A 22,705-nucleotide genomic window follows, 5' to 3' on the forward strand; every position below is an offset into this window, starting at 1 on the left:
GCCTAGCTCGACTCATACTTGCTTTCAGATGCAATTACATTTATATGGCTACTTGTTACCTTCTCTACCACACATACAGTCAAACTGTCCAACATAAGATATTACAGTTAGTTCCTATCATAACGGTTAGTTCCTATCATAACAGTTAGTTCCTATCGTAATGGGTAGTTCCTATAATAACTGTTAGTTCCTATCGTAACGGTTAGTTCCTATCGTAAAGGTTAGTTCCTATCATAACGGTTAGTTCCAATCGTAACGGTTAGTTGCTATCGTAACGGTTAGTTCCTATTGTAACGGTTAGTTCCCATCGTAACGGTTAGTTCCTATCGTAACGGTTAGTTCCTATTCTTTCGGTTAGTTCCTATCAAAACGGTTAGTTCCTATCATAACCGTTAGTTCCTATCATAACGGTTAGTTCCTATCGTAACGGTTAGTTCCTATCCTTGCGGTTAGTTCTTATGATAACGGTTAGTTCCTATCCTTACGGTTAGTTCCTGTCAAAACGGTTAATTCCTATCCTTACGGTTAGTTCCTATCCTTACGGTTAGTGCCTATCATAACGGTTAGTTCCTATCGTTACGGTTAGTTCTTATCATAACGGTTAGTTCCTATCGTAATGGTTAGTTTCTATCATAACGGTTAGTTCTTATCCTTACGGTTAGTTCCTATCATAATGGGTAGTTCCTATAATAACTGTTAGTTCCAATCGTAACGGTTAGTTCCTATCGTAACGGTTAGTTCCTATCGTAACGGTTAGTTCCCATCGTAACGGTTAGTTCCTATCGTAACGGTTAGTTCCTATTCTTACGGTTAGTTCCTATCAAAACGGTTAGTTCCTATCATAACCGTTAGTTCCTATCATAACGGTTAGTTCCTATCGTAACGGTTAGTTCCTATCGTAACGGTTAGTTCCTATCCTTGCGGTTAGTTCTTATGATAACGGTTAGTTCCTATCCTTACGGTTAGTTTCTATCAAAACGGTTAATTCCTATCCTTACGGTTAGTTCCTATCCTTACGGTTAGTGCCTATCATAACGGTTAGTTCCTATCGTTACGGTTAGTTCCTATCATAACGTTTAGTTGCTATCGTAATGGTTAGTTCCTATCGTAACGGTTAGTTCTTATCGTAATGGTTAGTTCCTATCGTAACGGTTAGTTCTTATCCTTACGGTTAGTTCCTATCATAACGGTTAGTTCCTATAATAACTGTTAGTTTTTATCATAACGGTTAGTTCCTATCGTAATGGTTAGTTTCTATCATAACGGTTAGTTCTTATCCTTACGGTTAGTTCCTATCGTAATGGGTAGTTCCTATAATAACTGTTAGTTCCTATCGTAACGGTTAGTTCCCATCGTAAAGGTTAGTTCCAATCGTAACGGTTAGTTCCTATCGTAACGGTTAGTTCCTATCGTAACGGTTAGTTCCCATCGTAACGGTTAGTTCCTATCGTAACGGTTAGTTCCTATCGTAACGGTTAGTTCCTATTCTTACGGTTAGTTCCTATCAAAACGGTTAGTTTCTATCATAACGGTTAGTTCCTATCATAACCGTTAGTTCCTATCATAACGGTTAGTTCCTATTATAGTGAATACTGTGCCAACAGAGATGGACACAATGTGAGGTTTTATATCTTATGTTGCAGTTCCTCTGGTCTGGTGCATGACAGTATCCCTGTGGAGCCAGCGTCGAGCAGTCAGGCCATTCTCCAACAGGGAGAGCAGCAGATGTTTGATATCCAAGTCAGCAGAGATGGTCATAAACTATACACAACTACTGGAACCACCGTTCAGCTCTGGGACCTCAATACGTAAGTTGATGCGTTTTTTTCAGTTACGATCCCTAGAATAAAAATCTACATTTGTTAGTTTGTATGTTGTCCATAAATGTAATGTTGTTGCTAAGAATCCCTCTGATAATGATGGATTTAGTTTGGATGCCGGCTTGTCTTCAATTTCCTTGTAAATATTTGTGTATATTATAGTTTGAGAATTTTCCAGTTAAAAAAAATTGAAGATTACGAAAATTAGAGAATTTTGAGGCACACACTCTCATTGACAGCTATTTCTGTTAAAAGCACTTTAAAAATATTAGTAATAGTAACTGTAGTTACCAAGGTTAACATAATATTTTCTCATTAATTTTTAGTGTTGTTCATCACATAAAATTTGAGATGGAGTGAATGATCAATTTCAGTATATCAGTTTTTCCTGGTAATTACTCAATCCAATCGTGATCCCACTTGATGGCCTGGAGATCAGAGTCGTTATAAAATACGTCAGACCTAGTCATTGCTGCATTGTTGGGCCTATCTGGTTCAGTCTCACCAGATCAATCTGTCAGTACGAAAATATAAAAGTTTGATGATTTTCACCAAGGGGTGTTTGTATTAAATAATCATGATGGGCTTCTACACCCCTCTATACGACATTTTTATGTTACGATGCCAACACCGGAACAAATTTATTTCGTATGGCAAGGGTCTAATGCAAATGTAACAAGCAAAATTATAGATAGGTAAAATAATAAAAAATATGAAAAGGTTTTTATACCACATCCAAGGTGGGATACTTCTCGATATATCTACTAGCTAGTATATTGTACTTACTGTCATTAGAGGTGGGATACTTCTCGATATATCTACTAGCTAGTATATTGTACTTACTGTCATTAGAGGTGGGATACTTCTCGATATATCTACTAGCTAGTATATTGTACTTACTGTCATTAGAGGTGGGATACTTCTCGATATATCTACTAGCTAGTATATTGTACTTACTGTCATTAGAGGTGGGGTACTTCTCGATATATCTACTAGCTAGTATATTGTACTTACTGTCATTAGAGGTGGGATACTTCTCGATATATCTACTAGCTAGTATATTGTACTTACTGTCATTAGAGGTGGGATACTTCTCGATATATCTACTAGCTAGTATATTGTACTTACTGTCATTAGAGGTAGGATACTTCTCGATATATCTACTAGCTAGTATATTGTACTTACTGTCATTAGAGGTAGGATACTTCTCGATATATTTACTAGCTAGTATATTGTACTTACTGTCATTAGAGGTAGGATATTTTTCCATATATCTACTAGCTAGTATATAGTACTTACTGCCATTAGAAGTAGTGTACTTCTCCATATATCTACAAGCTAGTATATTGTACTTTCTGCCATTAGAGGTAGGATACTTATCCATATATCTACTAGCTAGTATATAGTACTTACTATTATTAGAGGTTGGTGTATGAATCTTAGAAAATCCACCACAGTTGTAACTCTCTTCTATAGGTGATTTATGTACACAACTATAACCTTCCATAGGTGGTTTATGTACACATCTATAACCATTCATCTATAGGTGGTTTATGTACACAGCTATAACCTTTCTTCTATCAGTGGTTTATGCGCACAACCGTAATCTTCTTTCTTTGTATAAGTCCAAGGGTCACTCCTAATGTGTATTTGATCTACCCTGTGTGGCATTTTGTAACTGACAGTTATTTTTCATTGGTTGTCCGCTTGCATGCACAACATCATTTAACCATATATATATTGTTAACAGCACTTACAACTAAATCTAGCAATTTAGCTTCTGCACCTTTTTGATGACTAATTGCTATATTCATTTAAACTGTCAAGGCTGGTGATCTGTAAAATATTGTACGCTTACAGGCTATCGGCAGTCGGAAAGGTTGCTAGCGGCCACCAAGCACCGATTATTTGCCTTAGTTTATACAACGACTCAAGAAGGAAAGAACAACTCTTAACTGGCTCCAAGGATCATCTAATTAAGGGATTTGATATTTCCAATGAACAAACTTCAAATTATCCAATTCAGGCCAAATTTACTATGGACCCTCCTCACTATGATGGTGTTCAATGTCTCGTGCATCGTCAGGACATCCTTTTTAGTGGTTCTCGGGATATGCGTATCAAAAAATGGAACCTCAGTGAACCCTCTTCTCAACCACAGGTAAAATTGGTGTTTTTACAATACTAGGTGTTGCTCTATTTAATAGCAAAATAAAGGTGATAGTTATTTCCGGTAATGGTCACCAATCAAGATCACCACTTTGTAATAAATATTTTTTATTAGAAGTAATATTTGAGATGGAGTGAATGATTGATATCAGTATATCGGTTTTCCTGGTAATCACTCAATCCAATTGTGATCCTACTTGATGGCCTAGAGATCAGAGTCAATATAAAATATGTCAGACCTAGTCATTGCTGCATTGTTGAGCCCATCTGGTTCAGTCTCACCAGATCAACCTGTCATACGCAAGACATTATGCTGTGTCTCTCACCAATATTTGCAAATGTCTTGTAGGTTTGTTACAATACAGAGACTCGTTTATGATTAAAAGTTTCATATTGCAGGATTGCATTGTTGACTCATTCAAAAGGGACAAGTTGATTTGCCAGTGTTTAATCTTTACCATCTTTAATGCAGTTCACGCCGCTCCTTTCCGCTTAAGTTGAATGTCAATTTCAAACAAACTCCTGGTTCCTCATTCCTCAACTTGCATTGTTTTCAGTCAGTTAATGGCGCCCATAAGGACTGGATCACCGACATGTGCATGCTACCAGATAATGACATATTGCTAAGCTGCTGTCGCTCTGGCACTGTGAAGATTCGGTCAAACGAGACTTGCCAGCAGCTAAATGAAGTGCGTGCTCATTCATTAGCCGTCAACTCTATGGCTACCAACCGCAGCAATCTCTTTACTGCCTCTAGGTAAAGTAGTATATAGTACTTACTGTCACTAGAGGTAGGTAATTGTTCAATATATCTACTAGCTAGTATATCGTACTTACTGCCATTAGAGGCAGGATACTTTTCAGTATATCTACTAGCTAGTAAATAGTACTTACCGTCACCAAAGGTAGGTAATTGTTCACTATATCTACTAGCTAGTATATAGTACTTACTGTCACCAGAGGTAGGTAACTGTTCACTATATCTACTAACTAGTATATAGTACTTACTGTCACCAGAGGTAGGTAATTGTTCAATATACAAATTATGTAAGCTTATTGTAAATTTAATGTTACGTCTGTCACCCATGTGTTCTAATGAGACACTTGGCCAATTAGCCAAATAGTATAGATTTACTGGCTTTTCCTTAAATCCAATTAATTCACTGATTACTGTATGCATTCGAGTATAATCACAAAATTTTTTACCCATTTTTAATGATAAATCATGAGTAAGCACAAGTAGTCGCATAGCGTCTTGCTGCCTGATTTACTGAGAACCGTTCGCTTAAGCAATACTAATGATTTTTGTACTGACTGTGTGACTACTTACCTAGTCGATCGGTGTGGCAATACAGATGCCTCAAAAGTGACGTTTTACAAATTGTATAGCGGTCAAATGATTGCGATGCTACTTTGTCAATTGGGAGCAAAACCGATTGATATTTTTAACGCGACTAGAACCCCTTAAGCATCCAACGTTGTTGATACGTCAAACAAAATCTTAAATAAATGCAATATATTGGGCTGACAGTTTCTTTTATAGTTATTCAATAGCATCATTGTGTGAATTGTGTAAATATGCCAATTGGAGAAGTTGATAACTTTGGTTGGTTGTACCAACATATCTTGTTCTTTGTCCAAGAACTTTTCATGCGCCACGATTTAGCATGTATAACAGACATGGTTCATGCTCTTTCAGTGATTGCACGATAAGGATCTGGTGGATGGACCCACATAAACTATACAGTTCATAGCCAAAGCACAGATTCATTCTCCATATTCTCATATTTTTTGTCTGTATTTATGTAGCTATTTTTGTTGATGAACAAAAATACATCAACTTATAATCTAAAATCGTCCAACTACAACTTGAACTCAGGCTGACGAATTGTATCAAACTGCAAGTAAAACTTAGGTCTTTAAAATATTTAATCTAACATATCCTGAAATTTTATGCAAGCAGTTCCAATTTACACCAGTGTTCATCACATATCTTTTACAGCAAGTAACAGCCTTTTTCATATATAAATACTTGTTGGTCATCGTTGTCGTTCCTGCGGTTGATGACTATGCAGGAAAATTATCTTATACATTCCTTTTTTAAATCAATGTTCAAATTGTTTGACCCATGTACTTTGCATGTGTCTATATTCCTAGGACACATCCGACTATAAACTCTTTCGTGTCAAAGATTATCATGATGTTACATCATATCCATCGATGCAATTATTCTTCTCTTCTCGTCGATATTTATTTTAACCTTTTAAACACTTTGTCTGTTTTAACTGGCCGTAGATTTTCGAAATGCGCATTTATTTTTGGTGCAATAGGCTTTATTGTATTCAATCTTGTTCGTTGAAATTATCTCAAAAATAAACTAACTTTAAGAGTAATGGAGCTGTCTTATGTATCAACACGAATCCTTTTACTTTGCTCTAATTTTGTAAGGTACCTACATATGTTTATCATAACAACATTGGCTCACAGCTAGTCTAATTTTATTAAAACTATACAATAACATCAATAGTTGAGTGTTTCATTGTTGAGCTGCATGCGTTTGCATCCTCGGTCCAATAAAAGCATGCATTTATAGATATGATAATTCACCTTAAGGAAGGAAACACATCAAAATGATACTTTTAAAGGCAAAGTAACAGTTCTGAAGGTAGCATTGCAAAGTAACAGTTCTGAAGGTAGTATTGCAAAGTAACAGTTATGATGGTAGTATTGCGAAGTAACAGTGATGAAGGTAGAATTGCAATGTAACAGTTATGAAGGTAGCATTGTAAAGTAACAGTTATGAAGGTAGTATTGCAAAGTAACAGTTATGAAGGTAGTAATGCAAGATAACAGTTCTGAAGGTAGTATTGCGAAGTAATAAAAAACCTCATAATGTAGTCTACCATGTGGTCTTTGAAGCCCTCTGTGATACTTGCTTACTTACTCTACAGTTAAACATTGATAATGAGTTGGTACTGTGTGGGTGGAGCATGTTATAGTATTCCCTTTTTTTCCAGTTGGTCAGTTTGAGAAAACTAATGTTTCTCAATGACTTCTCATCTAAAGAACTTTGAGTTAAAGGTTATTATTAAGGGAACGCCATTATCAAGCTGTTAGCAGCAGTCAACGCTTTCCAAAGGCTTTTGTAACTAAACATTTTAAATATTAATAAACAAACAATTTACTTGGCATTTATTTAGTGATACCAAATAACTGACTCCACTTTCTGATTTCGCATTGCGACTGAGTCATGAATTTTGAGCGAGTTTTAAGAACTATCATTGAAATAATACCAGTCGCAGGTGCCAGTTTGCATTTGCTAACTAACGTTAATAATACACTTGAAACAAACTGCAACTAAACTTGTACTCTTGCATCACCAAATAAGGTAGTTTTGATTTGATAATGTAAGAAATATCTCTCAATGCCAGGTGCGTTTTGAACATCATTTCTATCTATGAACAGAAATCCAATTACTACACCTGGAAGACATCATTTCTATCTATGAACAGGAATCCAATTACTACACCTGGAAGACTCTTTACTAACTTAAATCTTTAATTTTTTTATCAAATAATCTTATTCAAAAAATAAACTTATTGAAGATGCTTAATTTTTTAAACATGTAAATGTGGTTAAAGTGACATCTTGTTTGTATAATATTAATCTCAACTTTATTTTACTAATTTCAGCTTTTACATTTACATCTTGAGCTCCGAAATAACTGCCATAGGTGTGACCGTGACGATAAAAATCATTACCTTGTAAGGCTGTTAGGGTAAAAACATATTTCTTTAGCAAACCATACCACCCAGGTATCGTTTGGAAGTATGGCATAAAGCAATGAGCCAGACGTTTGCACGCTTCACAATGCAGGCATGTTGAATTAGATCAATGTTATGTATATTTAACAGGAGAGTTTTCTCGCTGTGTCGAGAGCATTCACTCCCTACAAAAACACTCTAGTGAGTTTTTACACACTTAGTGATCAGAACATGAGCCAAGACTATATGTAAAATGTGCACTGTTTGGAAAGTATCTCACGTTCCATTTTACAGAATACGCAGAGATACTTCACACCTATAACCACTCACACTTCACTAATTTAGTGTTGAGCTCCACTGCTCCGTTTAAAGTAATCTGCTTCCTCATTAGTATTTTGCAAAACTGTCTTTCACCTTCTTCTAAAAATAATGGTAAGTATTATTTTAATGCCAAAGTAATGGCATTAAAATTTCACACTCCGACATCACTCAGTTTTCTATGGGTCATCTAATGTATTAAGGTAATTTCAGAGATAGGTTGAAAATATCATACCCTTTCAAGAGCTTCTGTCTAATTTGCTATTGACAGCAAAATAAAAAATTTCCATACTGCAAGATAAATTTTGAGATGATATGCAATAAGTCAAATCTTTACTGAATTCACGTAAGATACAAGATCCTCAAAAGCTCTAGTATATTTGTATTTGAGTCACTTTGTCTGCAAATATGTAATATTTAGGCCTACTGATAAAGTATAATCTAGCCACAACTGACTAAGATTTCAGAGCTTTCAGCCACTTAGAAAATAATGTGTATCAGCAATGATATATAACCACTCCCCATAGATATGGAGGGTAGCCTGGGCATGGCTTTTGTGGGGATTGGGAGAGATCCATGCCCAGGCTACCCCCTCTCTCCCAATCCCCCACAAGAGCCATGCCCAGGCTAGGGGGCATATGTCATTGGTATATCATCAGTATATAAAGAGTCTTGCTTTCAAGAATACGCTGAAAGAAGCAACAAAAACTGCTTGCTTTGCTAGAGTGAAATGCATTTTGGTTAATAGACAAACGGCTATTTCTATGATTAGTTTTACTTTTACATGGTAACTTGAAATCATCCATGCTTTAGCCAGAATTTTGCTCATGCTAGATTCTATTAAATAATCTACCTCAATGCTAAATTTTAATCAACAAACACCAGAGCATATTCAGATATTTTGTTTTTTAAGCTTGATTCCAATGTACATATGTTGAACCAATGATATACAGCCTGTGGGGCTGTATATCATTGGTTGAACTAATGTAAGAAAAATTTACAAAGATATATAATTTGTAATTACTTTCTAACTTTTCAATTGTTATTTTTTCTTACAAAAAAATTCAAACGAATCAATTCCTAGTTATTTTAACGCATCGTAAAGCAGCATCACCGCCAATGTCAATAAAAAGAGCCTCCGACTTCATCTTGTAATACATTTACACTCAAAAGCAATAATTATTCATAAATTCGTTAAAAGTTGTCGCCTTTCTCATTTTTAGACCCACGATTAGCTAGTCGAGCAAGACTTTCATTCAATAGTCTCCGAGCGTTCGAAGGAAGCTAAAGATAAGCTCGGCATGGCGGTTCGCTCCAGTTTCAGTACGAACTATTAGCCGTCTGTGATGCTTTGAGAACTAAAACACGAAGCGCTCTGCCATACTAGATTATAAGTTAATTTCCTGTTGATATAGTTCATGGTTTGATAAAAAAGAACAATTATAACTGCTATAATTGATGTTGCCACTCTTACAACAGCTAAATATGATAGACTTTGGTTACAAAACCAACTTCATAGATAGTTTTCAGGTTTGATGTTGCATTTTATTAGATATACCTCACTTGTTCTTTTCTCTGACTTTGTAATACCATCGCAAATGCGTATTAAATACCAAATTTATTAACGCAAGATAGTTCATGATAGTTGTACTATAAACTATTATAGTTGCAGTAAGCCCATTGACAAATGTACCAACTTTGCAAACGTCTTATGCTCGCACTACTGTCGTTATGCATTCGTGCAGCTTTGAATCGTAAAATGGACGGATTTTCACGACTCGTTTCGTAGGTTATCTTTTTAACATTGCAACAATCTGGTTATTGAAATATTTATTCTACTAAGAAGCTCAGACAGTTTCTCGACGCTGTTTACTACATGTTCACACATTGAATAAGCAACTATCGACAATCTTGTTTATGCGAAGGCCTCTACGCAGAGGGGAGATTTCTCAAAAGATATTGGTACGGCCACAGAGAAAGGAGGGACTGATCATGCTCGCGAAAATATTTGAAGCCAGTCTTAAATAACACCTCAGATGCATTTTAGACTGTTTTATACAGACAGAGGTTCAAAACCGTAGTCAATGCTATCGATATAAATGCAGTTACTGCAAAATAAATGTTACAAGCTGTCCTAAATTCTTGAGAAATTTTTTTTGTACCAAATATTGGTTTTGCGGAGAAATTATAACAGCAGCGATTAAGAATAGTAATAAGAAAACTTGCTGTTAATTTCATCTTTTTTCGAGTGTGGAGAATGTTGTTGGAACCAGTTGCACAGAAACATTGTTTTCTGTGGCAGTTATGCATGTTTATGGATATGTTGTATAGGTATAATAGAAATATCAAGAAAGTATATCATGCATGATGCGTTATTTAGTTTTATTGCACTGCAAGGCTACCTTTACTTAACCCTAATTTGGATTATTTATTACACCAAGACTTCTCACTCACTTATTGGTAGGAAGCAATCTTTGCAGCCCTTCTTGCATGCCCTTGTGCATACTCCTAGATGACTGTTTGCTCTTTTAGATTGTCTGTTCTCTTGTTGTGCACATGAAATGCATAATGCTGCTAAGCCGCAATTATTTCATTTATTATAATTAATATATATTAATTTTGTTTGGATATTTTCCTGCACATCATCGGAATTAGCGCTGTGCTAGTTTATGATAAAAGGGGCATCAAAATACATAAAGTGATAAGTCTGGAGCACAAGCCTATTGATGATCACAAGTCTCTGACTGACCTAGAGTGATTTTCACAAATCCTAAAACAAAGGTGCACACACTCCACAACTGAATTTGAATCAAATGACAACATTGGTGAAATGGATGATAAAATAAAATTACATAGGCATTAAAATCCAACCATATCACCATCTATTCCAGTCTATGTTCAACCTGATATAATTGTTTTATTATATTAATATTGTTTTGAAGCATTAAAATAATGGTATACCTATAATAAAAAGTGACTCAATTGATGAACGCTATTAGCAAACTAGCACGCTAGTAATAAAGTGATGACTTTCCCTTATGTAGCCTTATGTACCCTTATGTAGCCTTATGTACCTTATGTATGGAGGAACAACAAACTGGTTTAGTCAAGTTTGTTTATATTTAGTTTTTAATGTAGAGGGCTCATGGACTCATAGCTCCCTTTCTACCATTCAATGTTGTGGGCTACATACAAAACTTTAATGTAGTTGCTGAAAAATCATTGTAATTGCGCCAAAAATTAGAGTGGCTGAGTTCGTTAGGCTGTATCATATTTTTTAATTTCTATTTAAGAAAAGTTTTTTGTTGGTATGCTAATTTTTTAAAAGAAAAATAACTTGTTTACATTGGATTAAATAGCTCACCACGATAATCAGATAACGGGAATGATGACCCTCCGTTCTAGCTGTGTGATAAATAAAAATGACTAATAATAAAGCACCATGAACAATATACTTGCAGTAAAAACATTTTGTACAATTTCTTGAGAGTAACATAGCAAATTTTTCTAAAACTGCCAATATTCATAATAAGTAGGTTTAAAAGTACCACCCGCTAAATGAGATTCTTCGTAACACCATCAGCTCGGTCAACAAGCTATACATCCAAAATGACTAGGGGCTAGTCCCCTAGTCCAAGTGACTAGGGGAATTGGTCATCTACTTTGGACCATCTGGTGACTAAGACTGTCATAAAGGTGACTAGGTAGACTGGTGGCTGTTAGCTTTCTCCTTAAAATTTTTCACTCTTGTCTCACTCTCTACTACAATCAAGTACTAATCCCGCATAATATTTAAGCTGTTTCTTTGGAGCAAACTGTTTGGTAAGGGCCAATCACTAATTGAGCTGCTAACCAAATCACATTGTTAGTAACTATTTCTATTTAACTGAAAAATTTGGGAGTATAAAATTCAGATGCAATTTTTTTGGTGTAACTACTACTGAAAATGCACTGCTAGTCAGCTCAGTCGAGTGTTATACTGCTAGAGTCCTGCCAGGATCACATAGTTAGCAGCAGTTACAATCATCAAAAGCGCACATTGGAAATGAAATTAAACAGCAACATCAAGAGGCTGCAGTCAATGTGTACAATGATCGGGATCACACCATTTTCTTTGCTTCAATATAAACATGTATAGTATAAACAAATTATAGCAGCACTGGGTTACACATGATAGCTCTTGCATGACACCTCAAGTAGTGTGGTTACTTTAGATAGAAGTTCCATGTTATTCAGTTATTTGAATATGCAGTTCCAATTGTACCAACCGGAGCTCCGACTAGCATAAACTTAATAATCGTAGAAGAAATAAAAGTTCTCTGATCTAAGACAGCCTATTGTGGTGGCTGTGACATTTTATGCTGAAAGAATTTGGCCAATGTTTGACAGATTTATCAACGATTTTAGGATGCACTGGTCAGTGGAAATTGCTGGCCTTGTTTTTCCCTTTGACGCTATTAGTTGCAACTCCGCTTTATCGGGTATTGCCATTAGCTGCAGCATCAATGGCCGTGGCTAACAGTCCTGTATTCCCTAGTTGCAAGTTGGGGCGGCTAATGTTAGGCAACTAGTTATGTAATGTATGGCGGTGTTAGCCCCAACAGGTTTCTTTCATTTAGGGCCTCAACCGGGCATCTCATGTGAAGTTTTAAAAATTTTATCAGAAAGTATAAACATTTTTTCTATTATTTGAGATTTGTTTGTTTTCGGTGATGTGACTGCCAGGACATTTTCAGATTAAAATAAGCTAAACTTGATTGCAGTTAAAAGAAATGCTCAAAAGAGAAAGATATCTTTTTCTTTTAAGCATTTCAACATCAACAAAGATCAATTTTGCCGATTTTATTTCAAGTTCATCCGAAGGTTTCTACGCTTTCGTTGGGCCATTGCCAAGCGGATGTTTGTTAAAACTTGGCCTTTTGCAAACCTTTATAAAGTCGTTAACAAGAATATATTGCCGATGATAATAATGACGCCCAAAAACTATTAAAAGCTAACGTTTATCTCTATCGCATGGAATAAAGTGATATTATACAGCGATAAAAACCGTTCCCGTAGTCGTTGGGCAAATAACTGTTCCAGTTAATGATGTTGAGGTCGAGTTATCTAAAGCAATTTATCACTGCGTGAAAACGAACCAAACAAATCCGTTCGAGTTAACCAAGTGTTCGTGATAAAATTTTACATTTTATCCGAGAGCGAGTTATTCGAGTTTGACTGTACTTAGCCGCCAAAATTTCTTAAAAAGTTGGGGTGTCTCAGCCGGCCAGTCGCCCCAGGGAAAACGGGCCTGGTTGCTAAGTACCTCAAGGTTACTATGTTCTTCCTTAAGCCCGGTCAGCATCTTTCTCTACCAGCCCTGGCCTCTCACTCTCTGTTATTGATATGTATTACCCTATCACCAACAACTCGCTTAACAACATAAAATCAGACCTCATGTTGAGGAGAGATGACTTAATCTTATTGGCCTCTGGTTGCCTCACAATCTTATCCTGCAATAGTAGCTATTCACACTGGCCAAAACTTTTACACTTGAATCTGACTTCAAAACTACAGCTAGAACCCATTTCCTTGGTTTTGCAGGAGAGAAAGATGCTTCACTTGCTTCACACTCCGATATTGTGGGCTCTACTTTGCTGTAGTTACTTGCGGTCTTTTTTGCACTCCTTTGTCCAGTGCTCCTTGGCTCCGCACTTGTAGTCAGTGCAGGGAAAATAGTTGGTGCAGTGGTTTGCAGAATAACTTAAAAAATGCACCACAAGGCCTACATTTTTTTACTGCCTTAGTTTTTTTACCTTTCCTATTGCCTTGCTCTTGCCATCCATGTTGTTCAGTGGGCTGCTAAAACTGTCTGAGAGTTTTACTTTTTATAACACCTAATACGCATTTGTTTCTCCACAGCGCCATCTCAGTGATTTCTATTCTCTTTAAAACCTGTGGTGTTTTACGCGATGCTGTAATGGGTAGAACCACAAATTAAAATGTCATCTAATAAGTAGTGCCTTCAAAACTATTAGCTATTTAATGGCTTTATGGAAATACTTCAACTGAACAAATTATTTGAGGATATTTGTCTAAAGCAAATACATTCTTATGGTGCAAAAAATGTATTGATAAATCGATTTTTTACTCAACTTAACCTGCCAAAACTCAGAATTGTATAGTTTTGGAGACATGGCACCACTAGACAACCGACAATATGTCTGAAATCCTATGTAGCAGGTGAATTAACACTAATTAAAATTGGTTACCTTTATATACATTAATCTTACCACCAGCTTTTGAGGCTGTTTTGAAGCTTGAACAACAGTCAGTAGGTTTTTTCTGCTGTCTTAATGACCTTTCAGCAAGCATATTATTAAGCGCTCTTGCCCTTTGGGTTCTCAATCTCTGCTATGGACTTTGGGGAACACTATCTGACAAATTTATCACTGCTCTTAAATTCATGTTAAATATACCAAGCATTGTACAAGACTATCAAATACATAGGAAACTTTCCAATAATGTGAATTTTGTTGCAAGTCAACCTTTAAAAGATTATACCTGACACCTTATAAAATGCACGCGGGAGAATCGATAGTTTGACCTGGACACAGTATTTACTTTACTGTCTATGCAACAAATCTTTCTTTATATCATTTAAGGCTATAGCTAGAACAAATTATCTCTTTTTTACTATCAACAGAATTCAACATTTTTAATTTGATTTCCTAAAAACTATCACAATCAATGCATTACTTTCGCAAGGCTAATCTGGGGTTTGGAGCCTAAGCTTATACAATGCAGCCGAGCATGCAGAAAGACATGCATATGTAACATTCAGCATTAGATTTCACTACAGCTACGCATCAGCAAAAATATATTTTAATACTTTTAAAAAGCTATCTTGATGTTTGCAGTAATACACTACCAAAGCTTTGGTTGCCATGGCATACACGAAACATGTCCTGAACAATTCTATGAACTTGAATAATTGCACAAATACATTTATGTTGGAGGAAGCAGTGCAGTCGTCTGCAAATGAATAGGAGTTACACAACGACTACCTTAAGCGTGGTTCTCATATATGCCGCAAAGCACCGGCAACAGCACCGCAGGCTATGGCGGTGAAATGTGAGCCTACACGCCGGGTACCGCCGAGTACCACCGGTAGTTGCCGGCAGTTAACACAAGAGTTTAGCGCTGTTCAAATTTCGCAAATAGCCGCAAGCAAAACCTTCCTGAAATGCACTGTACAGGTAAAGATCACCATTATCAAAATGGCGTGGCGAGCGAACATTTTATGTGAAGCTGCGATTATGTTTAGTAATGCAGCTTTAGATGTGAACAGAAGCTGCCGATCCTAACGTCGCAAGCGTTTTGCTGCGCAAGTTACCGCCGGAGTCTCGCAATCGATATGGAAACCAGACTTTAGCAGCTATGAAGATGAGTTGAACATATCATCAACAAAATTTCAGCGCAATATAGTGTAACCGTGACATTACTGATTACTCTATGCAATGTAATGATTATGCCAGCAATTATCAAATAAGAGTCTGTAGAGAGTTTTCTGTTCAACAGAACAGAAAACATTAGAGAAACACAAGGAATAAGGCATTGGCTATTTACGCTGGCAAAATTATTATTTGCAAAGACACCACACACCCCTGATGGCTGTGTAGTAATAGAAGAAACTGATGTATTTGTGATTGGTTAAAAGTGTTGATCCCTGATTAACATAATCATGACACCAATTTGTTCATTTTCACAGTAAACCGATTTTTTTTTAAAGTTGCTTTGAACTAGTGACAACGATGACCAACAAGTATTTATATATGAAAAAGGCTGTTACTTGCTGTAAAAGATATGTGATGAACACTGGTGTAAATTGGAACTGCTTGCATAAAATTTCAGGATATGTTAGATTAAATATTTTAAAGACCTAAGTTTTACTTGCAGTTTGATACAATTCATCAGCCTGAGTTCAAGTTGTAGTTGGACGATTTTAGATTATAAGTTGATGGATCTTTTTTTTAAGAAAACACAAGTGTAAATAGCTGTACAAACATTAGTGCAATGATAAACTATGGTTTACCCATATCTACTATATATATATATATATATAATTAATACAATCATGTTCCAATAAGGGTAATGACAACATCCAATAGATGTTTTGATCTTTACTTGACCTAGGTTGATACTTGTAAAACATAACTAGTTATTCAGTAGTCTCGATCTGTGTAGTCGCAGCAGATGTTTATGCCATATGTCAGCTAAGAAATTTGCCCATTTTAAGAGCCTAAGAGTAATGACTATACATGTGTCCGACCTCATTTCTCCTAATGGCAGTGTCCAGCCTTTTACTGTACGCATCTATCTTCTTGCTGAGCTGTTCTCGCTTGTTAATGTGAAGATCCATCTCAGCTTCCATGTTGGCAATTGTCTGTTTCCGCACAACAACGGATGTCACGTACCGCTCAAGCTTGTCCCACTTGCTTTTCGCCACCTGAGTTAGAGTAATCGAGTAAAACGTAGTGTCCATTAGCACAGAGGACAAGACGACATAATATGTGTATATATAAGAAACATGCCATACACAAAAAAAATACTCTTCCAATTTAAGTGGCAGATTATTTTATATTACTTTAGGTTTAGCTGTAATCAGTAGAAAAGGTCACTAGTAAGTTGAGATTATAACAACAGGCTGTGAGAAACTTTGATATAAGAGGTGACATGAGATAACATGAGGTGCCATGAGATAACATGAGGTGACATGAGATAACATGAGGTGACATGAGATAACATGAGGTGCCGTGAGATAACATGAGACGACATGAGATAACATGTGCTAGACGTATCAACAAAAGGCAAATAGTAAATCGCCGTCTGAGCAACAAGCAGTTATCTACTCTGCAATTGCTCATTTAACATTGTCTAGTTTTATCTCAGCTATAAGTTACGACCCAGTTAGTGCTATGGCCCAGCTATAAGTTGTTCTTCAGTAACTAACATTCGCTACCAGAATACTGTCCAGAAATGAAAATCATTCTGAAGCAAATTTGGCAGATTGATTGGGACAAAGAGGTTAAAAAAGACGATGCAAACAGTTACCTTGGGAGAGAAGAGAAGAGCTGCTGACTTGTGCCTAGAAGCAGAAGATGATGAAGTCTTGCCAGATGAATTTTCATGGGAGAGGTTTGCCCTATTTTTGGCCATCACCCTGGAAGAGGCGGACGAGTCTCTTTGTCTTTTCCTCAACTGACTGACCTCTTCGTGCTTGCGCTGGCAACGCAATACGCTGACTTATGCAAAGGCTAGGATAAAATAAAAATGATTTATATGTCAAGGATACATGAAATGTCGATGGCTATCCCAAGCCACCTACTTTTTACGACAGAATTAATTAAAACATCAGTAGACTGTTATAATCGTCCTGTAATTAATGAAGGCACTCTTTGAAAACTTAGAGACCAACATTTGAGTGTTGTTAAAGACCAACCTTGAGTATGGCATCTTTCTGTCTGTTTTGCAACTCCAACATGCGCACCTGATTGTCTCGTTGCCACTTCTCTTTTTTCAGCTGTAGCAGCTCCTTATTCTTTCGTTGGTCACTAATCTTATTCTTCTCTGATTCCGTCTTCATTTGTGCCATCAGTCGCACCTGCAATAGCATCACCATAGTTGTCGAGATCTCCAAAACCAAGATCATGTGGTGGAGCAATAGTCAACACAACACATTACGAAGATCCCAAAAAACTCATACGCCAAACAATTATTTCCCATTCAAACTTTTCCCTGACTAACACAGATATAAATATAGTAGTGATGTCTCTCTGTGTAGGATTAAGTAAGACATAAATAAATATAGTGGTGATATCTCTTTGTGTAGGATTAACTAGCACATATAAATATAGTGGTGATATCTCTGTGTAGGATTAACTAGCACATATAAATATAGTGGTGATATCTCTGTGTAGGATTGACTAACACATATAAATATAGTGGTGATATCTCTCTGTGTAGGATTAACTAGCACATATAAATATAGTGGTGATATCTCTCTGTGTAGGATTAACTAATACATATAAATATAGTGGTGATATCTCTGTGTAGGATTAACTAGCACATATAAATATAGTGGTGATATCTCTCTGTGTAGGATTAACTAATACATATAAATATAGTGGTGATATCTCTGTGTAGGATTGACTAACACATATAAATATAGTGGTGATATCTCTCTGTGTAGGATTAACTAGCACATATAAATATAGTGGTGATATCTCTCTGTGTAGGATTAACTAATACATATAAATATAGTGGTGATATCTCTGTGTAGGATTAACTAGCACATATAAATATAGTGGTGATATCTCTCTGTGTAGGATTAACTAACACATATAAATATAGTGGTGATATCTCTGTGTAGGATTAACTAGCACATATAAATATAGTGGTGATATCTCTGTGTAGGATTGACTAACACATATAAATATAGTGGTGATATCTCTCTGTGTAGGATTAACTAGCACATATAAATATAGTGGTGATATCTCTCTGTGTAGGATTAACTAATACATATAAATATAGTGGTGATATCTCTGTGTAGGATTAACTAGCACATATAAATATAGTGGTGATATCTCTCTGTGTAGGATTAACTAACACATATAAATATAGTGGTGATATCTCTGTGTAGGATTAACTAGCACATATAAATATAGTGGTGATGTCTCTCTGTGTAGGATTAACTAGCACATATAAATATAGTGGTGATATCTCTCTGTGTAGGATTAACTAACACATAAATATAGTGGTGATATCTCTGTGTAGGATTAACTAACACATATAAATATAGTAGTGATATCTCTGTGTAGGATTAACTAACACAGATATAAATATAGTGGTGATATCTCTGTGTGTAGGATTTACTAGCACATATATAAATATAGTGGTGATGTCTCTCTGTGTAGGATTAACTAACACATATAAATATAGTGGTGATATCTCTGTGTAGGATTAACTAGCACATAAAAATATAGTGGTGATATCTCTCTGTGTAGGATTAACTAACACATAAAAATATAGTGGTGATATCTCTGTGTAGGATTAACTAGCACATATAAATATAGTGGTGATGTCTCTCTGTGTAGGATTAACTAGCACATATAAATATAGTGGTGATATCTCTCTGTGTAGGATTAACTAACACATATAAATATAGTGGTGATATCTCTGTGTAGGATTAACTAACACATATAAATATAGTAGTGATATCTGTGTGTAGGATTAACTAACACAGATATAAATGTAGTGGTGATATCTCTGTGTGTAGGATTTACTAGCACATATATAAATATAGTGGTGATGTCTCTCTGTGTAGGATTAACTAACACATATAAATATAGTGGTGATATCTCTGTGTAGGATTAACTAGCACATAAAAATATAGTGGTGATATCTCTCTGTGTAGGATTAACTAACACATACATGTATAAATATAATGGTGATATCTCTGTGTAGGATTAACTAGCACATATAAATATAGTGGTGATATCTCTCTGTGTAGGATTAACTAACACATATAAATATAGTGGTGATATCTCTGTGTAGGATTAACTAACACATATAAATATAGTGGTGATATCTCTGTGTAGGATTACCTAGCACATATAAATATAGTGGTGATATCTCTCTGTGTAAGATTAACTAACACATATAAATATAGTGGTGATATCTGTGTGTAGGATTAACTAACACAGATATAAATATAGTGGTGATATCTCTGTGTGTAGGATTAACTAACACATATAAATATATTGGTGATATCTCTTTGTGTAGGATTAACTAACACAGGTATAAATATAGCGGTGATTTCTCTCTTTGTAGGATTAACTAACACAGCTTTTGTATCGGTCAGCAAGCCTACCTTTATCTTCTTCATCTCATTCAGTTCAGTACTAAGGTCCCTGATGCGCCGGTCATAGACAACTTGGTTCTTCATCATTTTGGCGTGCTCCTTTTTGGCAGCATTTACCTTATTGAGCTCCTGTTGCATGGTATCCAGCCGTTTCTCAAACTCCATTTTAACTTTGCGCACCTGCTCCTCCGACTGCTGCTTCTTGCTGCCTGAAAACAGAACTCACATAACAGTTTATTTCATTTGTATTTGCTATCCTGGTAACTGCTGTCCGGTTACGAATTAGCTGGTTGCAAAGCTAGCTACACGTTAAGATTATCAAACTCATACCAATTACTATCTAAATGACAGATTATTACACCGAAGCCATAGCACTGTATGGACTGAACTTTAAAACTTGTTAAGAGCTAGCTGATTAACTATTAACAGCTGATCTAACATATACTAGCTATAACAGCTGATCTAACATATACTAGCTATAACAGGAGGTTACCTAAGCTGCTTAGGACCTGGTTTCGTTCTCGTTCAACAGCCATTATTTGGTCCTGCAAGTTGCGCATTTTATCCTCGTAATGCTGACGAATTGTTTGCAGTTGTCGCTGGCTCCTTTCGAGTTCTTCAATCATTCTTTGTTTAAGTGAAATCTTTCCTGACAGCTCTGCCAGGTCTTCTTGAAGATGGTCAGACTCTACAAGAATTAGAAATGATAAAAACCAGCTGATTATATCAAGTCCTGATGAGCATATGAAGGTTTTAGCAATGCTTTCGACCAGTATTCATATGGGTAGAATAGCACCAGTGTATATACGTATATGGGTAGAATAGTTACCAGTGTATATACGTATATGGGTAGAATAGTACCGGTATCTATACGTATATGGGTAGAATTGTACCGGTATCTATATGGGTGCTATTCTACCTAGTATAGATACTGGGTAGAATAGTATCTATATCGGTAATCTTGGCCTTCACCTTTAAACGGTTGCATCAACCAAGGGTGATCAACTGATCAAGGCGGCAAAAGAAATTAACTGAAAGCAGCTGTCATATATGTTATAGCAGTTGTTATATATGTTATAGCAGTTGTTATATATGTTATAGCAGTTGCTATATATGTTATAGCAGCTGTTATATATGTTATAGTAGCTGTTATATATGATATAGCAGCTGTTATATATGTCAAAATATGATGCTAGTAAGCGATCAATGAAAGTAATCTAGACTTGCACACTACGCTTACTGCTTCTAGCGAGCTGCTCTTCCTTGTGTTAGTCTAGCAAAACATTATCGAATTAATTGTTACATGATATACCTTACCCGCCTTAGCTTATTATGGCATAGACTTATTATGGCAATAACTCACTTAACAAGTTGTATACCATTACTGTTAACAAACTGTAGATTTCACCTTAGTTGGTGGTCTTTAATACTTCTGAAAAACTCAGATTTTGCCCCCAAGTGAACAATAGTCTAGAGACACCTCATTTAATACTCTAACATAGAATTCAATTCGTTTTTAAAAATTACAGATAAATAATTTATAGATAGGCTAACTTTCAATATTATTTGCGTTCAACAAAGTTTACATAAGTTGGTAAAGCACAATGTTCAAATACTATTTGACGAAGAAAAATGTAACTAGCAGTTGTGACAGAGCTAAAACATAAGTTAATCATGTAAAATGTATCAAATAGTTTGTAGCTCTGAAAGTTTCAAGTTAATTACAAAAGATACATGAACGCTACGTTTTTTGCGGCGTTAAGAAGAAAAGCAACAAATGACAGCCACTGACTTACGTTTAAAAAATGTGTCAAAATGTGTAAGAGTTGAGGCTGTTGTGGCTAGACACACAAAATAACACGTCACATTGACAAATAAATGGACGAGTGCGAATTAGCCTTTACCAGGCGAAGGCCATGACATTCTTGTTAGATTTTTTATTATCATTAGTTGTTATTATTAGCGTTTTTAAGGAAATTTTGTTGTGTAAATTTTACTGTTGGTTTTGAGAGAGAATAAATTGATTGGTTAAAAAAGGTCAGACTTTACAGAATCCAGCTAGTTTTTTTCTGCCTTAACAAAACAACAACTTAAAAGCATTCTATATAAAACATGTAATATAATTATTAGGTTAACAAAACTGTGTTTTGCCAAATAAACAACGACATTGATTCAAATTGTCTTTGTAATTTATTTAAATATCCATTCGCATCTTACTGACACTTAACAATGATTGAACAATGCGTGCAGAGTTATTGAAATTAATAATAAATGCCTGTTCAATAAATCAATAAAGGTCAGTATTACCTGAGGTATTGAAGAAACGGAATTGTTATCCATTTCAGTAGGAAGTGTTTGCACAGAACTATCACCACTAGTGCCACAGCTATACCGTTCTAGATCTCTGCAGGCAGAAAAAGTAGGTCAAGGCCGGTCATACGGAGCAAGTTAAGGCCTGTCATACAGAGTAAGTTAAGGCCTGTCATACAGGGTAAGTTAAGGCCGGTCATACAGAGTGAGTTAAGGCCTGTCATACAGAGTGAGTTAAGGCCTGTCATACAGAGTGAGTTAAGGCCTGTCATACAGAGAGCTAAAAGCTACTAAAACTGATAGTAGCTATTTACTATAAATACTATTTACTGTGTATGTGAACTTGTAGCTGTCATAGATAGATTTGCTGGAGCTCACCCTATAAAATTTTACTTGCATTCACAAACATGAATTAATGCAAT

The 22,705-nt window shown here is 35.8% G+C and overlaps 1 protein-coding gene across 1 annotated transcript; it reads left to right on the top strand.

The window, feature by feature from the left end:
- The first annotated feature begins 3,902 nt into the window (after nucleotides 1-3,902).
- On the top strand, nucleotides 3,903-6,382 carry LOC137410080 (kinesin-like protein KIF21B). The gene is made up of 3 exons (XM_068095660.1): nucleotides 3,903-3,981; nucleotides 4,547-4,746; nucleotides 5,689-6,382. Exons 1-3 carry the CDS (start codon nucleotides 3,934-3,936, stop codon nucleotides 5,741-5,743), a joined length of 303 nt encoding a protein of 100 aa, XP_067951761.1. The 5' UTR covers nucleotides 3,903-3,933; the 3' UTR covers nucleotides 5,744-6,382.
- Nucleotides 6,383-22,705: the final 16,323 nt, after the last annotated feature.

This window comes from Watersipora subatra, unplaced genomic scaffold (assembly GCF_963576615.1).
Source record: "Watersipora subatra unplaced genomic scaffold, tzWatSuba1.1 SCAFFOLD_154, whole genome shotgun sequence".
Taxonomy (NCBI): Eukaryota; Metazoa; Bryozoa; class Gymnolaemata; order Cheilostomatida; family Watersiporidae; genus Watersipora; species Watersipora subatra.